Here is a 19,356-nt window from a genome sequence, read left to right on the forward strand (position 1 = left end):
TCATTGTCCTGCTGCAGAATAAATTTTGAGCCAATCAGACACCTCCCTGATGGTATTGCATAATGGATAAGTACCTGCCTGTATTACCCAGTACTAAAGCACAAAGAAACTTGCAACACTGAGGACCATAGATGGTGTGGTCAGCTAAGGAAAATTAGTGCATCGGATGAAAGACACATCATGCTTACTTCCCTTCAGAATCGAAAGATGTGTAGCAGTAGAACCAATGTCATTAAAAGCTCTTCAGCGTAAAGAATAACAAGGAGTCATGGAAGTGACGATATTGCCCCCACGGAGCACTGATCTCAACATTGAGTCTGTCTGGAATTACATGAAGCGACAGAAGGATTTGAGCAAGCGTACATCCACAGAAGATCTGTGGTTAGTTCCCCTTCAAAAACTGCGTGCAAGTGTACCTAGAAGAATTGATGCTGTTTTGAAGGGATGCAGTCAATTTACCTACAATCAAAATCGATGGTCAAAATACAAACAAACAAGCTATATGCAGGTTATAGAATTATATATTAGATTATAACCATGCCACTAGATGTTATGAGCAGCTGATTTACTCTATTTTGTGCTAGATCTCTCCACTAACAGGCTGATGTTTGTTTTGTTTAGACGATATGCTTGTGTGTTGATAATCTCTATGGTTACTTGTATACTTCTGCTTCCTGGTGACTAGCAGGCATAGCGGTAACCATGGTGATGTCCGGATACCACTTCCGCACTAGTGTGTTATCACATGTGCGGTGGGATGATGCACCTATTGGCTGCGTCTCCACGGTGATGCTCCAGCAGTCTCTGATGGACGAATTACTCGGGTTGGGCGCGCTGTGTAACTAGGTGACCGGCGCGGTGACGTCACTAGATGGTGCCACCGGCAGAAGACACCAGCAGCGGCGTGATTGGGAATGGGATGCACATGGCAAGTATTTGTGTATATAGGTATGCTCTTTTGATGTTGTTTTATGTCCTGATGAAAATGCCCAAATAAAGAGGCATTGAAACGTTGACTACTACACACTGGCTGTGATTGGAGTTATTTCTCAAAAGCTTGGAGTGCTGCTATTGTGGAGGACTATATGGATGAAAAGTGTGCGGGCAACCAGCTAAGTACAATATGAGAGAGAGAGAGAGAGAGAGAGAGAGAGAGAGAGAGAGAGAGAGAGAGAGAGAGAGAGAGAGAGAGAGAGAGAGAGAGAGAGAGAGAGAGAGAGAGAGAGAGAGAGAGAGAGATCAGAAATAACATTGTGTTGACAGAAGGCATCGATGATGACATATCTCCTACAATATTTGCTTATAGCAGAACTGGAATATGTACAGAAAAGAGACGATTTGAGGAGCATGCAGGTTTATTTAAAGCAATTTAATTTGCTCTAAAGCAATAGCAAAATACACACTCTAAAGTCAACCTCTCTATAGCTGACGTATGTGGAAAACATTGCTATAACCATACAGCAACCCAAGCAAATTTTATTTTACAAGATTTATTTAAGATGCAAACAGAAAAAGAACAAGAAAATGTAGGTTGGATGCTTCCAATCTAATACCTAAAGGCTTTTAGCGTCCATCCAGTGCTTTGTCCCGAAGAATGACAGACTCATCAAATTTGATCATGAGTGTGGTCCCCTTGTGCCAATGGGCAGTTACTTTTGCTGGAAAGCCACTACAGGTCAACAAAGACTCCACAATGCCAGCCGTGAAAGACGCACAGTTGAGAGTACTGTTCTCCTTTGGAACTGAAATGTATGCATTTATGAGCGGATCCTTTTCAATAATGTAGTAAGTTTTGTCATCGTCATTTGCTTGCTCTAGTTTGTCCGCTTCTTTTCCAAAAAGAGCTTTCCATGCAACAACCTTTATGAAAAGGAGGGCACTTATCACTTTAGTCTCACGTTTGCCATTCTTCTCCCTCATGACTAGGGGATCAAGGATACGACAACCAACTTGTTGGCCAAGCTCAGACAGTTTAGCTTGAAGTTCAGAAACGGAATAAACACGATTTTGGCAGTACTGTACAATTTCAGAAAATAGAAGGGCAAACGCACTGAGGCTCACCTCAGTCTTCGGCCTGGCCAATGAGCGCTCTAAAATAGAAGACTTTCCACGACTAAAGCGGGAGTCCATGATCTAAGGGAAAGAGAACATTTTAACAACTTAAATGTGTACTAAAGAAAAAACATGTTGATGGAATACATTCAGCTTTACTGCTATGTACTTTACCACATTTAAGTAGTCTATTAAAAATGTGATACACAGACTGGAAGTGGCTCAATCAATTTATTGGCCCATCACAGGGGTGTTTAAGGGAGGGGTTCATCAAGACAAAAACACAACTTCCCCCAGCACACGCCAATGGGCCAGCAAGAGAGACAAACAGTACATCTTAAGGGTATCCGGACTCCAGGTCAACAACAAAAAGGTCGACACACCTTAGGTCGATGCCAATTAGTCGACACACCTTAGGTCGACATGGGCAAAAGGGTCGACGAGAGTTTTTCACAATTTTTTTTCTTTTTTGGAACCTTTTCATACTTAACGATCCACGTGGACTACGATTGGAACGGTAATCTGTGCCGAGCGAAGGCACCATGCCCGAAGCATGGCGAGCGAACGCGGTGCACTAATTGGGGTTCCCGGTCACTCTACGAAGAAAACGACACCCAAAAAACATAAAATACTCATGTCGACCTTTTTCCATGTCGACCTTGTCCATGTCGACCAATTGGCGTTGACCTAAGGTGCGTCGACCTTTTTGTTGTCGACCTGGAGTCCCAGACCCATCTTAAGTAGGATGCAAGTGCCCATTCCAGTGTGCTGGGGGGAATTGAGGTGTTTGTTTTCTAGTCTATTAAAAATACCCCAAAAATAAGATTCAATTGTATGCCAATTGTTTTGTATTTCCTACCTTATAATGCCTATACTAAGAGGTTGTTATTTGAGTATCACAGGAGACGGGTACATCTAAAAATATACAATAATAAGATTTTACTTACCGATAAATCTATTTCTCGTAGTCCGTAGTGGATGCTGGGACTCCGTCAGGACCATGGGGATTAGCGGCTCCGCAGGAGACAGGGCACAAAAATAAAAGCTTTAGGACTAGGTGGTGTGCACTGGCTCCTCCCCCTATGACCCTCCTCCAAGCCTCAGTTAGGATACTGTGCCCGGACGAGCGTACACAATAAGGAAGGATTTTGAATCCCGGGTAAGACTCATACCAGCCACACCAATCACACCGTACAACCTGTGATCTGAACCCAGTTAACAGTATGACAAACGTAGGAGCCTCTGAACAGACGGCTCACAACAATAACAACCCGATTTTTTTGTAACAATAACTATGTACAAGTATTGCAGACAATCCGCACTTGGGATGGGCGCCCAGCATCCACTACGGACTACGAGAAATAGATTTATCGGTAAGTAAAATCTTATTTTCTCTGACGTCCTAGTGGATGCTGGGACTCCGTCAGGACCATGGGGATTATACCAAAGCTCCCAAATGGGCGGGAGAGTGCGGATGACTCTGCAGCACCGAATGAGAGAACTCCAGGTCCTCTTTAGCCAGGGTATCAAATTTGTAGAATTTTACAAACGTGTTCTCCCCCGACCACGTAGCTGCTCGGCAGAGTTGTAATGCCGAGACCCCTCGGGCAGCCGCCCAAGATGAGCCCACCTTCCTTGTGGAATGGGCCTTGATAGATTTAGGCTGTGGCAGGCCTGCCACAGAATGTGCAAGTTGAATTGTGCTACAAATCCAACGAGCAATCGTCTGCTTAGAAGCAGGAGCACCCAGCTTGTTGGGTGCATACAGTATAAACAGCGAGTCAGATTTTCTGACTCCAGCCGTCCTTGAAATATATATTTTCAATGCCCTGACAACGTCCAGCAACTTGGAATCCTCCAAATCGCTAGTAGCCGCAGGCACCACAATAGGCTGGTTCAGGTGAAACGCTGAAACCACCTTAGGCAGAAACTGAGGACGCGTCCGCAGTTCTGCCCTGTCCGAATGGAAAATCAGATATGGGCTTTTATACGATAAAGCCGCCAATTCTGACACTCTCCTGGCTGAAGCCAGGGCCAGTAGCATGGTTACTTTCCATGTAAGATATTTCAAATCCACCGATTTGAGTGGCTCAAACCAATGGGATTTGAGAAAATCCAAAACTACATTAAGATCCCACGGAGCCACTGGGGGCACAACCGGGGGCTGTATATGTAGTACTCCTTTTACAAAAGTCTGGACTTCAGGAACTGAAGCCAATTCTTTCTGGAAGAAAATCGACAGGGCCGAAATTTGAACCTTAATGGACCCTAATTTGAGGCCCATAGACAATCCTGTTTGCAGGAAATGTAGGAATCGACCAAGTTGAAATTCCTCCGTCGGGGCCTTCCTGGCCTCACACCACGCAACATATTTTCTCCAAATGCGGTGATAATGTTGTGCAGTCACCTCCTTCCTGGCTTTTACCAGGGTAGGGATGACCTCTTCCGGAATGCCTTTTTCCCTTAGAATTCGGCGTTCAACCGCCATGCCGTCAAACGCAGCCGCGGTAAGTCTTGGAATAGACACGGTCCCTGCTGAAGCAGGTCCCGTCTTAGAGGTAGAGGCCACGGATCTTCCTTGAGCATCTCCTGAAGTTCCGGGTACCAAGTTCTTCTTGGCCAATCCGGAGCCACGAGTATCGTTCTTACTCCCCTTTGCCGTATAATTCTCAGAACTTTTGGTATGAGAGGCAGAGGAGGAAACACATACACTGACTGGAACACCCACGGTGTTACCAGAGCGTCCACAGCTATTGCCTGAGGGTCTCTTGACCTGGCGCAATACCTGTCCAGTTTTTTGTTGAGGCGGGACGCCATCATATCCACCTTTGGTTTTTCCCAACGGTTCACAATCATGTGGAAGACTTCTGGATGAAGTCCCCACTCTCCCGGGTGTAGATCGTGTCTGCTGAGGAAGTCCGCTTCCCAGTTGTCCACTCCCGGAATGAACACTGCTGACAGTGCTATCACATGATCTTCCGCCCAGCGAAGAATCCTTGCAGCTTCTGCCATTGCCCTCCTGCTTCTTGTGCCGCCCTGTCTGTTTACGTGGGCGACTGCCGTGATGTTGTCCGACTGGATCAACACCGGCTGACCCTGAAGCAGGGGTTTTGCCAGGCTTAGAGCATTGTAAATCGCTCTTAGCTCCAGTATATTTATGTGAAGAGACATCTCCAGGCTTGACCACACTCCCTGGAAGTTTCTTCCCTGTGTGACCGCTCCCCAGCCTCTCAGACTGGCATCCGTGGTCACCAGGACCCAGTCCTGTATGCCGAATCTGCGGCCCTCTAACAGATGAGCACTCTGCAACCACCACAGAAGAGACACCCTTGTCCGTGGAGACAAAGTTATCCGCTGATGCATCTGCAGATGCGATCCGGACCATTTGTCCAGCAGATCCCACTGAAAAGTTCGTGCATGGAATCTGCCGAATGGAATCGCTTCGTAAGAAGCCACCATTTTTCCCAGGACTCTTGTGCATTGATGCACAGACACTTTTCCTGGTTTTAGGAGGTTCCTGACAAGTTCGGATAACTCCCTGGCTTTCTCCTCCGGAAGAAACACCTTTTTCTGAACCGTGTCCAGAATCATTCCCAGGAACAGCAGACGTGTCGTCGGGGTCAATTGAGATTTTGGAAAATTCAGAATCCACCCGTGCTGTTGCAGCACTACTTGGGTTAGTGCTACTACGTCCTCCAGCTGTTCTCTGGACCTTGCCCTTATCAGGAGATCGTCCAAGTAAGGGATAATTAATACGCCTTTTCTTCGCAGAAGAAACATCATTTCGGCCATTACCTTGGTAAAGACCCGAGGTGCCGTGGACAATCCAAATGGCAGCGTCTGAAACTGATGACAGTTTTGCACCATGAACCTGAGGTACCCTTGATGTGAAGGGCAAATTGGGACATGCAGGTAAGCATCCTTGATGTCCAGGGACACCATAAAGTCCCCTTCTTCCAGATTCGCTATCACTGCTCTGAGTGACTCCATCTTGAACTTGAATTTTTGTATGTACAGGTTCAAAGATTTCAGATTTAGAATAGGTCTTACCGAGCCGTCCGGCTTCGGTACCACAAATAGTGTGGAATAATACCCCTTTCCCTGTTGTAGGAGGGGTACCTTGACTATCACCTGCTGAGAATACAGCTTGTGAATGGCTTCCAATACCGTCGCCCTGTCTGAGGGAGACGTTGGCAGAGCAGACTTTAGGAACCGGCGAGGGGGAGACTTCTCGAATTCCAACCTGTAACCCTGAGATACTACCTGCAGGATCCAGGGGTCCACCTGTGAGTGAGTCCACTGTGCGCTGAAATTCTTGAGTCGACCCCCCACCGCCCCTGAGTCCGCTTGTAAAGCCCCAACGTCATGCTGAGGGCTTTGCAGAAGCCGGGGAGGGCTTCTGCTCCTGGGAGGGAGCTGCTTGGTGCACTCTCTTACCCTTTCCTTTGCCTCGGAGCAGATATAACTGTCCTTTTGCCCGCTTGTTCTTATAGGAACGAAAGGACTGCGGCTGAAAAGACGGTGTCTTTTTCTGTTGGGAGGGGACCTGAGGTAAAAAGGTGGATTTCCCGGCTGTTGCCGTGGCCACCAAATCCGATAGACCGACCCCAAATAATTCCTCCCCTTTATACGGCAATACTTCCATATGCCGTTTGGAATCCGCATCACCTGACCACTGTCGCGTCCATAAACTTCTTCTGGCAGATATGGACATCGCACTTACTCTCGATGCCAGAGTGCAAATATCCCTCTGAGCATCTCGCATATAAAGAAAAGCATCCTTTAATTGCTCTATAGTCAATAAAATACTGTCCCTATCCAGGGTATCAATATTTTCAGTCAGGGAATCCGACCAAACCACCCCAGCACTGCACATCCATGCTGAGGCGATGGCTGGTCACAGTATAACACCAGTATGAGTGTATATACTTTTCAGGGTAGTTTCCAGCCTCCTATCAGCTGGATCCTTGAGGGCGGCCGTTTCAGGAGACGGTAACGCCACTTGTTTTGATAAGCGTGTGAGTGCCTTATCCACCCTAGGGGGTGTTTCCCAGCGCGCCCTAACCTCTGGCGGGAAAGGATATAATGCCAATAACTTCTTTGAAATTAGCAGTTTTCTATCGGGGTTAACCCACGCTTCATCACACAATTCATTCAATTCCTCTGATTCAGGAAAAACTACAGGTAGTTTTTTCAGACCCCACATAATACCCCTTTTTGTGGTACTTGCAGTATCAGAGATATGCAAAGCCTCCTTCATTGCCGTGATCATATAACGTGTGGCCCTACTGGAAAATACGTTTGTTTCTTCACCGTCGACACTAGATTCGGTGTCCGTGTCTGGGTCTGTGTCGACCGACTGAGGTAAAGGGCGTTTTACAGCCCCTGACGGTGTCTGAGACGCCTGGACAGGTACTTACTGGTTTGCCGGCCGTCTCATGTCGTCAACTGATTTTTGTAACGTGCTGACATTATCACGTAATTCCATAAACAAAGCCATCCATTCCGGTGTCGACTCCCTAGGGGGTGACATCACCATTACCGGCAATTGCTCCGCCTCCACACCAACATCGTCCTCATACATGTCGACACACACGTACCGACACACAGGGAATGCTCTTATCGAAGACAGGACCCCACTAGCCCTTTGGGGAGACAGAGGGAGAGTTTGCCAGCACACACCCAAGCGCTATAAATATATAGGAACAACCCTACAGAAGTGTTGTTTCCTTTATAGCAGCTTAATATATCAATATCGCCAAAAAAGTGCCCCCCCTCTCTGTTTTTTTTTTACCCTGTTTCTGTAGTGCAGTGCAGGGGAGAGTCCTGGGAGCCTTCCTCGCAGCGGAGCTGTGCAGGAAAATGGCGCTGTGTGCTGAGGAGATAGGCCCCGCCCCCTATTTCGGCGGGCTCTTCTCCCGGTGTTTGCGAGACCTGGCAGGGGTTAAATACATCCATATAGCCCCAGGGGCTATATGTGATGTATTTTTAGCCAGAACAAGGTATTATCATTGCTGCCCAGGGCGCCCCCCCCCAGCGCCCTGCACCCTCAGTGACCGCTGGTGTGAAGTGTGCTGACAACAATGGCGCACAGCTGCAGTGCTGTGCGCTACCTCATGAAGACTGATAAAGTCTTCTGCCTCCGGTTTCTGGACCTCTTCACTTTTCGGCATCTGCAAGGGGGTCGGCGGCGCGGCTCCGGGACCGGACTCCATGGCTGGGCCTGTGTTCGATCCCTCTGGAGCTAATGGTGTCCAGTAGCCTAAGAAGCCAATCCATCCTGCACGCAGGTGAGTTCACTTCTTCTCCCCTAAGTCCCTCGTTGCAGTGAGCCTGTTGCCAGCAGGACTCACTGAAAATAAAAAACCTAATAACTTTTTCTAAGCAGCTCTTTAGGAGAGCCACCTAGATTGCACCCTGCTCGGACGGGCACAAAAACCTAACTGAGGCTTGGAGGAGGGTCATAGGGGGAGGAGCCAGTGCACACCACCTAGTCCTAAAGCTTTTATTTTTGTGCCCTGTCTCCTGCGGAGCCGCTAATCCCCATGGTCCTGACGGAGTCGCAGCATCCACTAGGACGTCAGAGAAATGTATTTGCAGATGATTAGAACTTTCCCACGTACATCCCTTACATCTTTCATTAATAAAAGATTTTTATAACTTCAGTCCAGTAAGAATTTTTTCTACATTAATCTAGCAAAGTGACAAGCTTCAATATTTCACATTTAGTACAAAATATATATATATATATATTATATATATATATATATATATATATATATATATATATATATATATTTTTTTTTTTTTTATTTTTTTATTTTGGTCAAGGACATTGTATTCGTTCGCATAATTCATAATCCAAATTGTAAGTGCACACACAAAACTTAAACACGTGACACAAGCTTTAGTTAGTTTCTCCAGAAGGAATACTGATTGGAAGATTTATGTGAAAGAGAAGTATCCTCCTTGTGCATTTTCTTGCATACTATCCTCACATTTTTGCCAACTTCCTTCTCTCTATTAAGGCCCGTAGACACTGGTCGATTTATCGGCCGTTCTCTTGAACGGCCGATATATCGCGGGTCCGTCGGCCAGTGTGTACGGCCGATACGTCTGTGAACTCCGTCGTTCACAGACGTATCGCGTCGGCCGCGTAGCACAGCCGACGGACAATATATCTACCGATATATTGGCGCGTCGCTGTGTGTGTACACATGCTGCGGCAGCCGGCGGTGATTGACAGCTGAACTGGGCGGGCGTGTGTACACGCCCGCCCAGTTCGTGACGTCAGTCCCCGACGGATCGGGTAGTGTGTATGCTGAACACCCTGCTCGATCCGTCCTTAGATATATCTGCAGATCAATTGATCTGCAGATATATCTATTAGTGTGTACCCACCTTTAGACTTAAAGCACTTGCCTAGTGTAGTGTAGCGACAATTAACTTTTAATGAAGTGGGTATCGTGTTTGTTGTTTTTCATTTACCTGTATATGTCTTACATGTACTTTTTATCACACACTGTAACCTATGTAGCGTGCCCAAGATGGTTGCCTCACCTGGTACTTTCATGGATAGGATGAACAATGCAACGATCTGATGATATCTTAAGGATCATGTTTCTTACTTTAGTATTCTGTATATTGAGGGTATTTTACAAAGAGGCACACTGAAGAAAAACCCAAGATAATTGTAAATTTGTTTAAAAATAAGATTTTACTTACCGATAAATCTATTTCTCGTAGTCCGTAGTGGATGCTGGGGACTCCGTCAGGACCATGGGGATATAGCGGCTCCGCAGGAGACAGGGCACAATAATAAAAGCTTTAGGATCAGGTGGTGTGCACTGGCTCCTCCCCCTATGACCCTCCTCCAAGCCTCAGTTAGGATACTATGCCCGGACGAGCGTGCATAATAAGGAAGGATATTGAATCCCGGGTAAGACTCATACCAGCCACACCAATCACACCGTACAACCTGTGATCTGAACCCAGTTAACAGTATGATAACAACGAAGGAGCCTCTGAAAAGATGGCTCACAACAAGAATAACCCGATTTTTGTAACAATAACTATGTACAAGTATTGCAGACAATCCGCACTTGGGATGGGCGCCCAGCATCCACTACGGACTACGAGAAATAGATTTATCGGTAAGTAAAATCTTATTTTCTCTGACGTCCTAGTGGATGCTGGGGACTCCGTCAGGACCATGGGGATTATACCAAAGCTCCCAAACGGGCGGGAGAGTGCGGATGACCCTGCAGCACCGAATGAGAGAACTCCATGTCCTCCTCAGCCAGGGTATCAAATTTGTAGAATTTAGCAAACGTGTTTTCCCCTGACCAAGTAACTGCTCGGCAAAGTTGTAAAGCCGAGACCCCTCGGGCAGTCGCCCAAGATGAGCCCCCTTCCTTTTGGAATGGGCTTTTACCGATTTTGGCTTTGGCAGGCCTGCCACAGAATGTGTAAACTGAATTGTATTACAAATCCAGCGAGCAATCGTCTGCTTAGAAGCAGGAGCACCCATCTTGTTGGGTGCATACAGGCTAAACAGCGAGTCAGATTTTCTGACTCCAGCCTTCCTGGAAACATATTTTTCAGGGCCCTGACAACGTCAAGTAACTTGGAGTCCTCCAAGTCCCTAGTACCCGCAGGTACCACAATAGGTTGGTTCATGTGAAAAACAGAAAACACCTTAAGGAGAAATTGAGGACGAGTCCTCAATTCTGCCCTGTCAGAATGAAAAATTAAGTAAGGGCTTTATATATGATAAAGCCGCCAATTCTGACACACGCCTGGCTGAAGCCATGGCTAAGAAAATATCTCACATGGAAGGTGACGATGCTAAGTCCACAGTGGTGAGTGGTTCAAACCAATGTGACTTTAGGAAACTCAAAACAACATTGAGATCCCAAGGTGCCACTGGGGCACAAAAGGAGGCTGTATATGCAGTACCCCTTTTACAAACATCTGAACGTCAGGCACTAAAGCCAGTTCTTTCTGGAAGAAATTCGACAGGGCCGAAATTTGAACCTTAATGGACCCCAATTTTAGGCCCATAGACAGTCCTGTTTTCAGGAAATGTAGGAAACGACCCAGTTGGAATTCCTCTGTAGGGGCCTTCTTGGCCTCACACCACGCAACATATCTTCGCCAAATGCGGTGAAAATGTTTTGCGGTTACATCCTTCCTGTCTTCGACCAGGGTAGGGATGACTTCATCTGGAATGCCCTTTCAGGATCCGGCGTTCAACCGCCATGCCGTCAAACGCGGCCGCGGTAAGTCTTGGAACAGACAAGGCCCCTGCTGGAGCAGGTCCTTTCTTAAAGGTAGAGGCCACGGGTCTTCCGTGAACATCTCTTGAAGTTTCGGGTACCAAGTCCTTCTTGGCCAATCCGGAACCACGAGTATCATTCTTACTCATCTCCCTCTTATGATTCTCAGTACTTTTTGTATGAGAGGCATAGGAGGGAACACATACTCTGACTGGTACATCCACAGTGTTACCAGAGCGTCCACCGCTATTGCCTGAGGGTCCCTTGACCTGGCGCAATATCTAGTTTTTTGTTCAGGCGGGACGCCATCATGTCCACCTTTGGTTTTTCACAACGGTTTACAATCATGTGGAAGACTTCCCGATGAAGTCCCCACTCTCCCGGGTGGAGGTCATGACTGCTGAGGAAGTCTGCTTCCCAGTTTTCCACTCCCGGAATGAACACTGCTGAGAGTGTTATCACATGATTTTTCGCCCAGCGAAGAATCCTTGCAGTTTCTGCCATTTCCCTCCTGCTTCTTGTGCCGCCCTGTCTGTTTACGTGGGCGACTGCCGTGATGTTGTCCCACTGGATCAATACCGGCTGACCTTGAAGCAGATGTCTTGCTAAGCTTAGAGCATTGTAAATTGCCCTTAGCTCCAGTATATTTATGTGGAGAGAAGTCTCCAGACTCGATCACACTCTCTGGAAATTTTTTCCTTGTGTGACTGCTCCCCAGCCACTCAGGCTGGCATCCGTGGTCACCAGGACCCAGTCCTGAATGCCGAATCTGCGGCCCTTTCATAGATGAGCACTCTGCAGCCACCGCAGAAGAAACACCCTTGTCCTTGGAGACAGGGTTATCCGCTGATGCATCTGAAGATGCGATCCGGACCATTTTTCCAGCAGATCCCACGTAAAGGTTCTTGCGTGAAATCTACCGAATGGGATCGCTTTGTAAGAAACCACCATTTTTCACAGGATCCTTGTGCAATGATGCACTGATACTTTTCCTGGTTTTAGGAGGTTCCTGACTAGCTCGGATAACTCCCTGGCTTTCTTCTCCGGGAGAAAACATCCTTTTCTGGACTGTGTCCAGAATCATCCCTAGGAACAGTAGACGTGTCGTCGGAAAAAACTGCGATTTTGGAATATTTAGAATCCACTCGTGCTGTCGTAGAACTACTTAAGATAGTGCTACTCCGACCTCCAACTGTTCTCTGGACCTTGCCCTTATCAGGAAAGCGTCCATATTTCTTTTAAGAAGAATCATCATTTCGGCCATTACCTTGGTAAAGACCCGGGGTGCCGTGGACAATCCAAACGGCAGCGTCTGAACTGATAGTGACAGTTCTGTACCACGAACCTGAGGTACCCTTGGTGAGAAGGGCAAATTTGGACATGTAGGTAAGCGTCCCTGATATCCAGTGACACCATATCGTCCCCTTCTTCCTGGTTCGCTATCACTGCTCTGAGTGACTCCATCTTGATTTGAACGCTTGTATGCAAGTGTTCAAATATTTCAGATCTCACCTAGCCGTCTGGCTTCAGTACCACAATATAGTGTGGAATAATACCCCTTCCCTTGTTGTAGAAGGGGTACTTTGATTATCACCTGCTGGGAATACAGCCTGTGAATTGTTCCCAATACTGCCTCCCTGTCGGAGGGAGACGTTGGTAAAGCAGACTTCAGGAACTTGTGAGGGGGAGACGTCTCGAATTTCCAATGTACACCTGGGATACTACGTGTAGGATCCAGGAGTCCACTTGTGAGTGAGCCCACTGCGTGCTGAAACTCTTGAGATGACCCCCTACCGCACCTGAGTCCGCTTGTACGGCCCCAGCGTCATGCTGCGGACTTGGCAGAAGCTGTGGATGGCTTCTGTTCCTGGGAATGGGCTGCCTGCTGCAGTCTTCTTCCCTTTCCTCTACCCCTGGGCAGATATGACTGGCCCTTTTGCCCGCCTGCCCTTATGGGGACGAAAGGACTGAGACTGAAAAGACTGTGTCCTTTTCTGCTGAGATGTGACTTGGGGTAACAAAAGGTGGATTTTTCAGCTGTTGCCATGGCCACCAGGTCCGATGGACCGCCCCTTTATACGGCAATACTTCCATGTGCCGTCTGGAATCTGCATCACCTGACCACTGTCGTCTGGCAGATATGGACATCACATTTACTCTTGATGCCAGAATGCAAATATCCCTCTGCGCATCTCGCATATATAGAAATGCATCCTTAAAATGCTCTATAGTCAATAAAATCTTGTCCCTGTCAAGGGTATCAATATTTTCAGTCAGGAAATCCGACCAAGCCCCCTCAGCGCTGCACATCCAGGCTGAGGCGATTGCTGGTCGTAGTATAACACCAGTATATGTGTATATACTTTTAGGATATTTTTCAGCTTCCTATCAGCTGGCTCCTTGAGGGCTGCCGTATCTGGAGACGGTAACGCCACTTGTTTTTATAAGCGTGTGAGCGCCTTATTCACCCTAAGGTGTGTTTCCCAACTCGCCCTAACTTCTGGCGGGAAAAGGTATACCGCCAATAATTTTCTATCGGAGGAAACCCACGTATCATCACACACTTCATTTAATTTATCTGATTCAGGAAAAACTACAAGTAGTTTATTCACACCCTACATAATACCCTTATTTGTGGTACTTGTAGTATCAGAAATATGTAACACCTCCTTCATTGCCCTTAACATGAAACGTGTGGCCCTAAAGGAAAATACGTTTGTTTCTTCACCGTCGACACTGGAGTCAGTGTCCGTGTCTGTGTCGACCGACTGAGGTAAATGGGCGTTTTTACAAGCCCCTGACGGTGTCTGAGACGCCTGGACAGGTACTAATTTGTTTGCCGGCCGTCTCATGTCGTCAACCGACCTTGCAGCGTGTTGACATTATCACGTAATTCCTAAATAAGCCATCCATTCCAGTGTCGACTCCCTAGAGAGTGACATCACCAATACAGGCAATTTGCTCCGCCTCCTCACCAACATCGTCCTCCTACATGTCGACACACACGTACCGACACAGCACACACACAGGGAATGCTCTGACAGAGGACAGGACCCCACTAGCCCTTTGGGGAGACAGAGGGAGAGTTTGCCAGCACACACCAAAAACGCTATAATTATACAGGGACAACCCCTTATACAAGTGTTTTCCCTTATAGCATTTTTATATATGTAATCATATCGCCAAATAAGTGCCCCCCCTCTCTGTTTTAACCCTGTTTCTGTAGTGCAGTGCAGGGGAGAGCCTGGGAGCCTTCCTCACAGCAGAGCTGAGCAGGAAAATGGCGCCGTGTGCTGAGGAGAATAGGCCCCGCCCCCTTTTCGGCGGGCTCTTCTCCCGGAGTTTGTGAGATCTGGCAGGGGTTAAATACATCCATATAGCCTCAAGGGCTATATGTGATGTATTTTAGCCATAAAAGGTATAATACATTGCTGCCCAGAGCGCCCCCCCCCAGCGCCCTGCACCCTCAGTGACAGTTGGTGACTGTTGGTGAAGTGTGCTGACAACAATGGCGCACAGCTGCAGTGCTGTGCGCTACCTTATGAAGACTGAAAGTCTTCTGCCGCCTGTTTCTGGACCTCTGGACCTCTTCAACTTCGGCATCTGTAAGGGGGGTCGGCGGCACGGCTCCGGGACGAACCCCAGGGTGAGACCTGTGTTCCGACTCCCTCTGGAGCTAATGGTGTCCAGTAGCCTAAGAAGCAAATCCATCCTGCACGCAGGTGAGTTTTCTTCTCTCCCCTAAGTCCCTCGTAGCAGTGAGCCTGTTGCCAGCAGGACTCACTGAAAATAAAAAACCTAACATAAACTTTTATTCTAAGCAGCTCAGGAGAGCCACCTAGATTGCACCCTTCTCGTCGGGCACAAAAATCTAACTGAGGCTTGGAGGAGGGTCATAGGGGGAGGAGCCAGTGCACACCACCTGATCCTAAAGCTTTTATTATTGTGCCCTGTCTCCTGCGGAGCCGCTATATCCCCATGGTCCTGACGGAGTCCCCAGCATCCACTAGGACGTCAGAGAAATAACTTAAAAATAATGAGTAGCAAGAAAACAAGATGATCAAAAGAGTCAGAGGGAGTGACTCAATCAATACAGCATGCTTTCTCAGATCTCCACAAGTATCAAAAATATATAAAGTGGATCACAATGCACCCAAACCAAAATCTTTAAACAAAAAAAAGAAAAGAAAAGAAAAAAGAAAAGGTTATGGAGTAACAAGCATCACACAATGGGGGGAATTCAATTGATTTTCTTGCTGGCAGCCAGCAGATTGCGCCCAACGTGCCGGCGCTAGCATATTAGCTTGCACCCCACCCCCCAGGGTGGTGAGCAAAAATGTGTGAAAAGTTACTCATTTGATCGCTGAAATTTGCCCAATCAGCGCAAAGAAAACAAACTTTTGAACTGCGCCACAAGATCTCCCATCATTTTAGACAGGAGATTGTGCACGCACGAATTGAATATATTACTCTTATACCGCTTAGGATGTGTAGAGAGTTGTAGAAGGTATTTAACAGGAGCTGCATAGAAAAATCTGCATTAAATGTACCCTCTGGGATATAACGTGCAGGGTAAAGTATTAATTACGGCACTTTGTGCTACGAGTATTGAACCCGAAGCCTTACCTGCGTAGGGAAGCCAATCCCGGGATCGACCGGATACTGGCCCAAAAACACAGGGATTTGAATCCCAGGATTGGCGCTTCCAATCCCGGGATTACACTGCGCATGCGCAGTTCCCCGCCTCTCTTCCCTCAGCAGCCTCTCTCCCCAGGCAGCGCTGAGCACTCGGCTCAGGCACTGCCTTATGAAGTGCGGCCGCATCGCCTCCTTCCACCCACTGCAGTTTCTCTCGCGGGCAGCGCTCGGCTCAAACGCTGCCTTTTGAAGCACGGCAGTATCACACCCCCCCCCCCCCCCCCTGCAGTCTCTCACCCGGGCGGCGCTAAGCATCCAGCACAGAAACTGCCTTCTGAAGCCCCCCCACCCCACACCCCCGGCAGTCTCTCTCACCAGGGCAGCCCTGAGCACCCGGCTCAGTAGCTACCTTCTGAAGCCGGGCAGTAAGAGACTCTCGCTGCCAGGCGCCTGAGCTTACCTCTGGACCTTGGGGACCCCTCTACTCATTTGGGAGTATGTTTTTTGTTGTTTTTACTTGTAACTCCCCTGAACCCCTCCCCAACATACATAAATTGAAGGAGGAAAGTTCAATACAGAGATTGAGATTTTTTTAAATCCTGATACCTAGGATTGGCCTCCCTATACCTGCGTATAATTGAATCTACCCCTTATGCACAATCAGGTGCTACAGAAATTGCTTATACAGGTTGAGTATCCCTTATCCAAAATGCTTGGGACCAGAGGTGTTTTGGATATCGGATTTTTCCGTATTTTGGAATAATTGCATACCATAATGAGATATCATGGCGATGGGAGCTAAGTATAAGCACAGAATGCATTTATGTTACATATACACCTTATACACACAGCCTGAAGGTCATTTTAGCCAATATTTTTTATAACTTTGTGCATTAAACAAAGTGTGTGTACATTCACACAATTCATTTATGTTTCATATACACCTTATACACACAGTCTGAAGGTCATTTAATACAATATTTTTAATAACTGTGTGTATTAAACAAAGTTTGTGTACATTGAGCCATCAAAAAACAAAAGTTTCACTATCTCAGTCTCACTCAAAAATGTCCGTATTTCGGAATATTCCGTATTTCGGATATTTGGATATGGGATACTCAACCTGTATTATTCTCTGCCCCATTGTAATTTACAGTCTAAGGGGCTCTATTTATTGTGGCTCAGTGGTTTCATCCTGCTGCAGAGATACAAAACGCATTTTAGCTGCTATTTATGAATCCGGGACTCATCTTAGAAATGAAATAAAAACATCACGTGTAGGTTTTTTCCCCACTCACTGTGAGCCTAAAGCTGCTGGTACGAAGTACAGGTTGAATATCCCTTATCCAAAATGCTTGGGACCAGAAGTATTTTGGATATCGGATTTTTCCGTATTTTGGAATAATTGCATACCATAATGAGATATCATGGTGATGGGACACAAGTCTAAGCACAGAATGCATACATATACACCTTATACACACAGCCTGAAGGTAATTTTAGCCAATATTTTTAATAACTTTGAGCATTAAACAAAGTGTGTGTACATTCACACAATTCATTCATGTTTCATATACACCTTATACACACAGCCTGAGGGCCATTTAATACAATATTTTTAATAACTTTGTGTATTAAACAATGTTTGTGTACATTGAGCCATCAGAAAACAAAGATTTCACTATCTCACTCCACTCAAAAAATTCTGTATTTCGGAATATTTGGATATGGGATACGCAACCTGTACTGGCAATAAGGATATGCCTAGTGAGACAAGATTACAGAACCGCAGGCAAAATTTTGTTAAATAGGAAAGTAAAGGGGGGGGGGGGGGTACTGATGGGAGAGATGTGTGCTGAGCGATCTTAACACAGACCGCTCAGCACACATCTCTCCCCCCCACTCAGCACGATGTGCTGAGCGAGGGGACGGATGGACGGGGGGCCGCTCACTTCACACAACGGTGAAGTGAGCGACACGCTAGACTGAGCCTGCATGCAGGCTCAATCTAGCACCGGCGATAGCGATGCAGGGACGCGCATCGCTATCGCTGGGGGGCATACACATGGCAGATCTGTGCTTAAAATCTAAGCAATCTAGTCCGATCTGTGTGTACCCCCCTTAACTCCTTTAATCTGCAAAAAATGGGTTATTACGCAATGTAGACAAAAGTGATTGGACATTGACAGCAAATCCGTAGATCAACGTGATTTTATTGACTTTGTAGGTCCACCACGTCCAGCGATTACTGCATACACCCTCTTTGGCAAATCGTTCACATATTCCGGGACAATAGCAGGCGGACTGTTTTACCATTCCTCCTTAAGTACACTGACCAAGTGCAACAGTCGAGGTTAAATCATTCTAGAATGCACCCGTCACTCCAATTCATCCCAGAGATTCTTAATGAGGTTAAGAGCTAGACTCTGAGCTGGCTAGTCCATCTGGGTGATGAACTTTCCGTATACCCGTCCAGTGTCACAGGAGCACACCATTTCGCTTGTGCTTGGTGTCCAATCGATTGTCTACATAATATACTCCATAATAGACCCCCAAATTACCTACCACATACAGATACTAGGATCCATTTATGTCAAAAGCCAAATTATCTACAGCAGTTCCTTTTAGACTTTGTGGGAGGAAACTCACGTAAAGCCTGACAGGGCACACCACTGTACTACAGTACAGCAGCACTGAGTGCAGAAATATAACGCTCTTTCATAACATAAATAAGGCGATGAAAAACAGTAGGGTTACAAAGAAGGCTGGGAGCATGCTAAAGAGAGAGGACATCTGCATAATAGATCAGTCTCTTCCGTACCAGCTCTCAGCTACATAAACAAACGACAGCCGCATCAATATCGTAAGAGGGGATATATGGCGAGTACCTGTCCGTGCTGTCTGAGCCTGTCACACACTCACCTGCAGCGGGTACAATGCCGGGTAATAAGAGAGTAGCGTACAACTGTAACAAGAGCAGCCAGCAGGAACAACAACGAGCACACCGGAAGCAGCGCCTGACATTAGTGACGTAAAAGCCTACAGAACTAGCTTGACGTGGCCGCGCCCACTCTATCAGACGTAGCCGATGAGTGACGCTAACATACGCCGACTGTGATTTCGTTGCACTGCCCCGATGGTTGATTCTATATCGGAGTGGGAGAAGGGACCTTCTGACGTACCTAGGGGAGGAGACACGTCACCAGGGGGAGGAGCTACGGGCGAACAGGGTACCCGAAAAGTACCCTCGCGGGGTCGCTTCGCTCGCCACCTGATTACTAAAGGTAATAGTTGGTGGCGTGGATAATAGAGGACCTATCCCGCTGGCATAGCTCCACCTCCTTGTGTCGTGGCTCCTCCCTCTGTCGGAAAAGGTCCCTTAGCCCAC

General features: G+C 47.1%; 1 protein-coding gene across 2 annotated transcripts; it reads right to left on the reverse strand.

The window, feature by feature from the left end:
- Positions 1-1,337: 1,337 nt before the first annotated feature.
- TRAPPC5 (trafficking protein particle complex subunit 5) lies at positions 1,338-19,064 on the reverse strand. Of its 2 annotated transcripts, none has more exons than XM_063963673.1 (2): positions 18,891-19,064; positions 1,338-2,133 (listed from the first exon to the last, which is right to left on the reverse strand). In XM_063963673.1, exons 1-2 carry the CDS (start codon positions 18,990-18,992, stop codon positions 1,564-1,566), a joined length of 672 nt encoding a protein of 223 aa, XP_063819743.1. In that variant the 5' UTR covers positions 18,993-19,064; the 3' UTR covers positions 1,338-1,563. The 2 variants fall into 2 exon arrangements, with proteins under 2 accessions (XP_063819743.1, XP_063819744.1); XM_063963674.1 differs by having other exon boundaries at positions 18,857-18,919.
- Between the last annotated feature and the right edge of the window lie 292 nt (positions 19,065-19,356).

Source organism: Pseudophryne corroboree, chromosome 3 (assembly GCF_028390025.1).
Source record: "Pseudophryne corroboree isolate aPseCor3 chromosome 3, aPseCor3.hap2, whole genome shotgun sequence".
Classification (NCBI taxonomy): domain Eukaryota; kingdom Metazoa; phylum Chordata; class Amphibia; order Anura; family Myobatrachidae; genus Pseudophryne; species Pseudophryne corroboree.

Coding starts and splice junctions, on each gene's coding strand:
- TRAPPC5 (XM_063963673.1), bottom strand. CDS start 18,992: ATGTCAGGCGCTGCTTCCGGTGTGCTCGTTGTTGTTCCTGCTGGCTGC. Junction 2,134..18,890: donor CGGCATTGTACCCGCTGCAG/GTGAGTGTGTGA, acceptor TCTTTCCCTTAG/ATCATGGACTCCCGCTTTAG.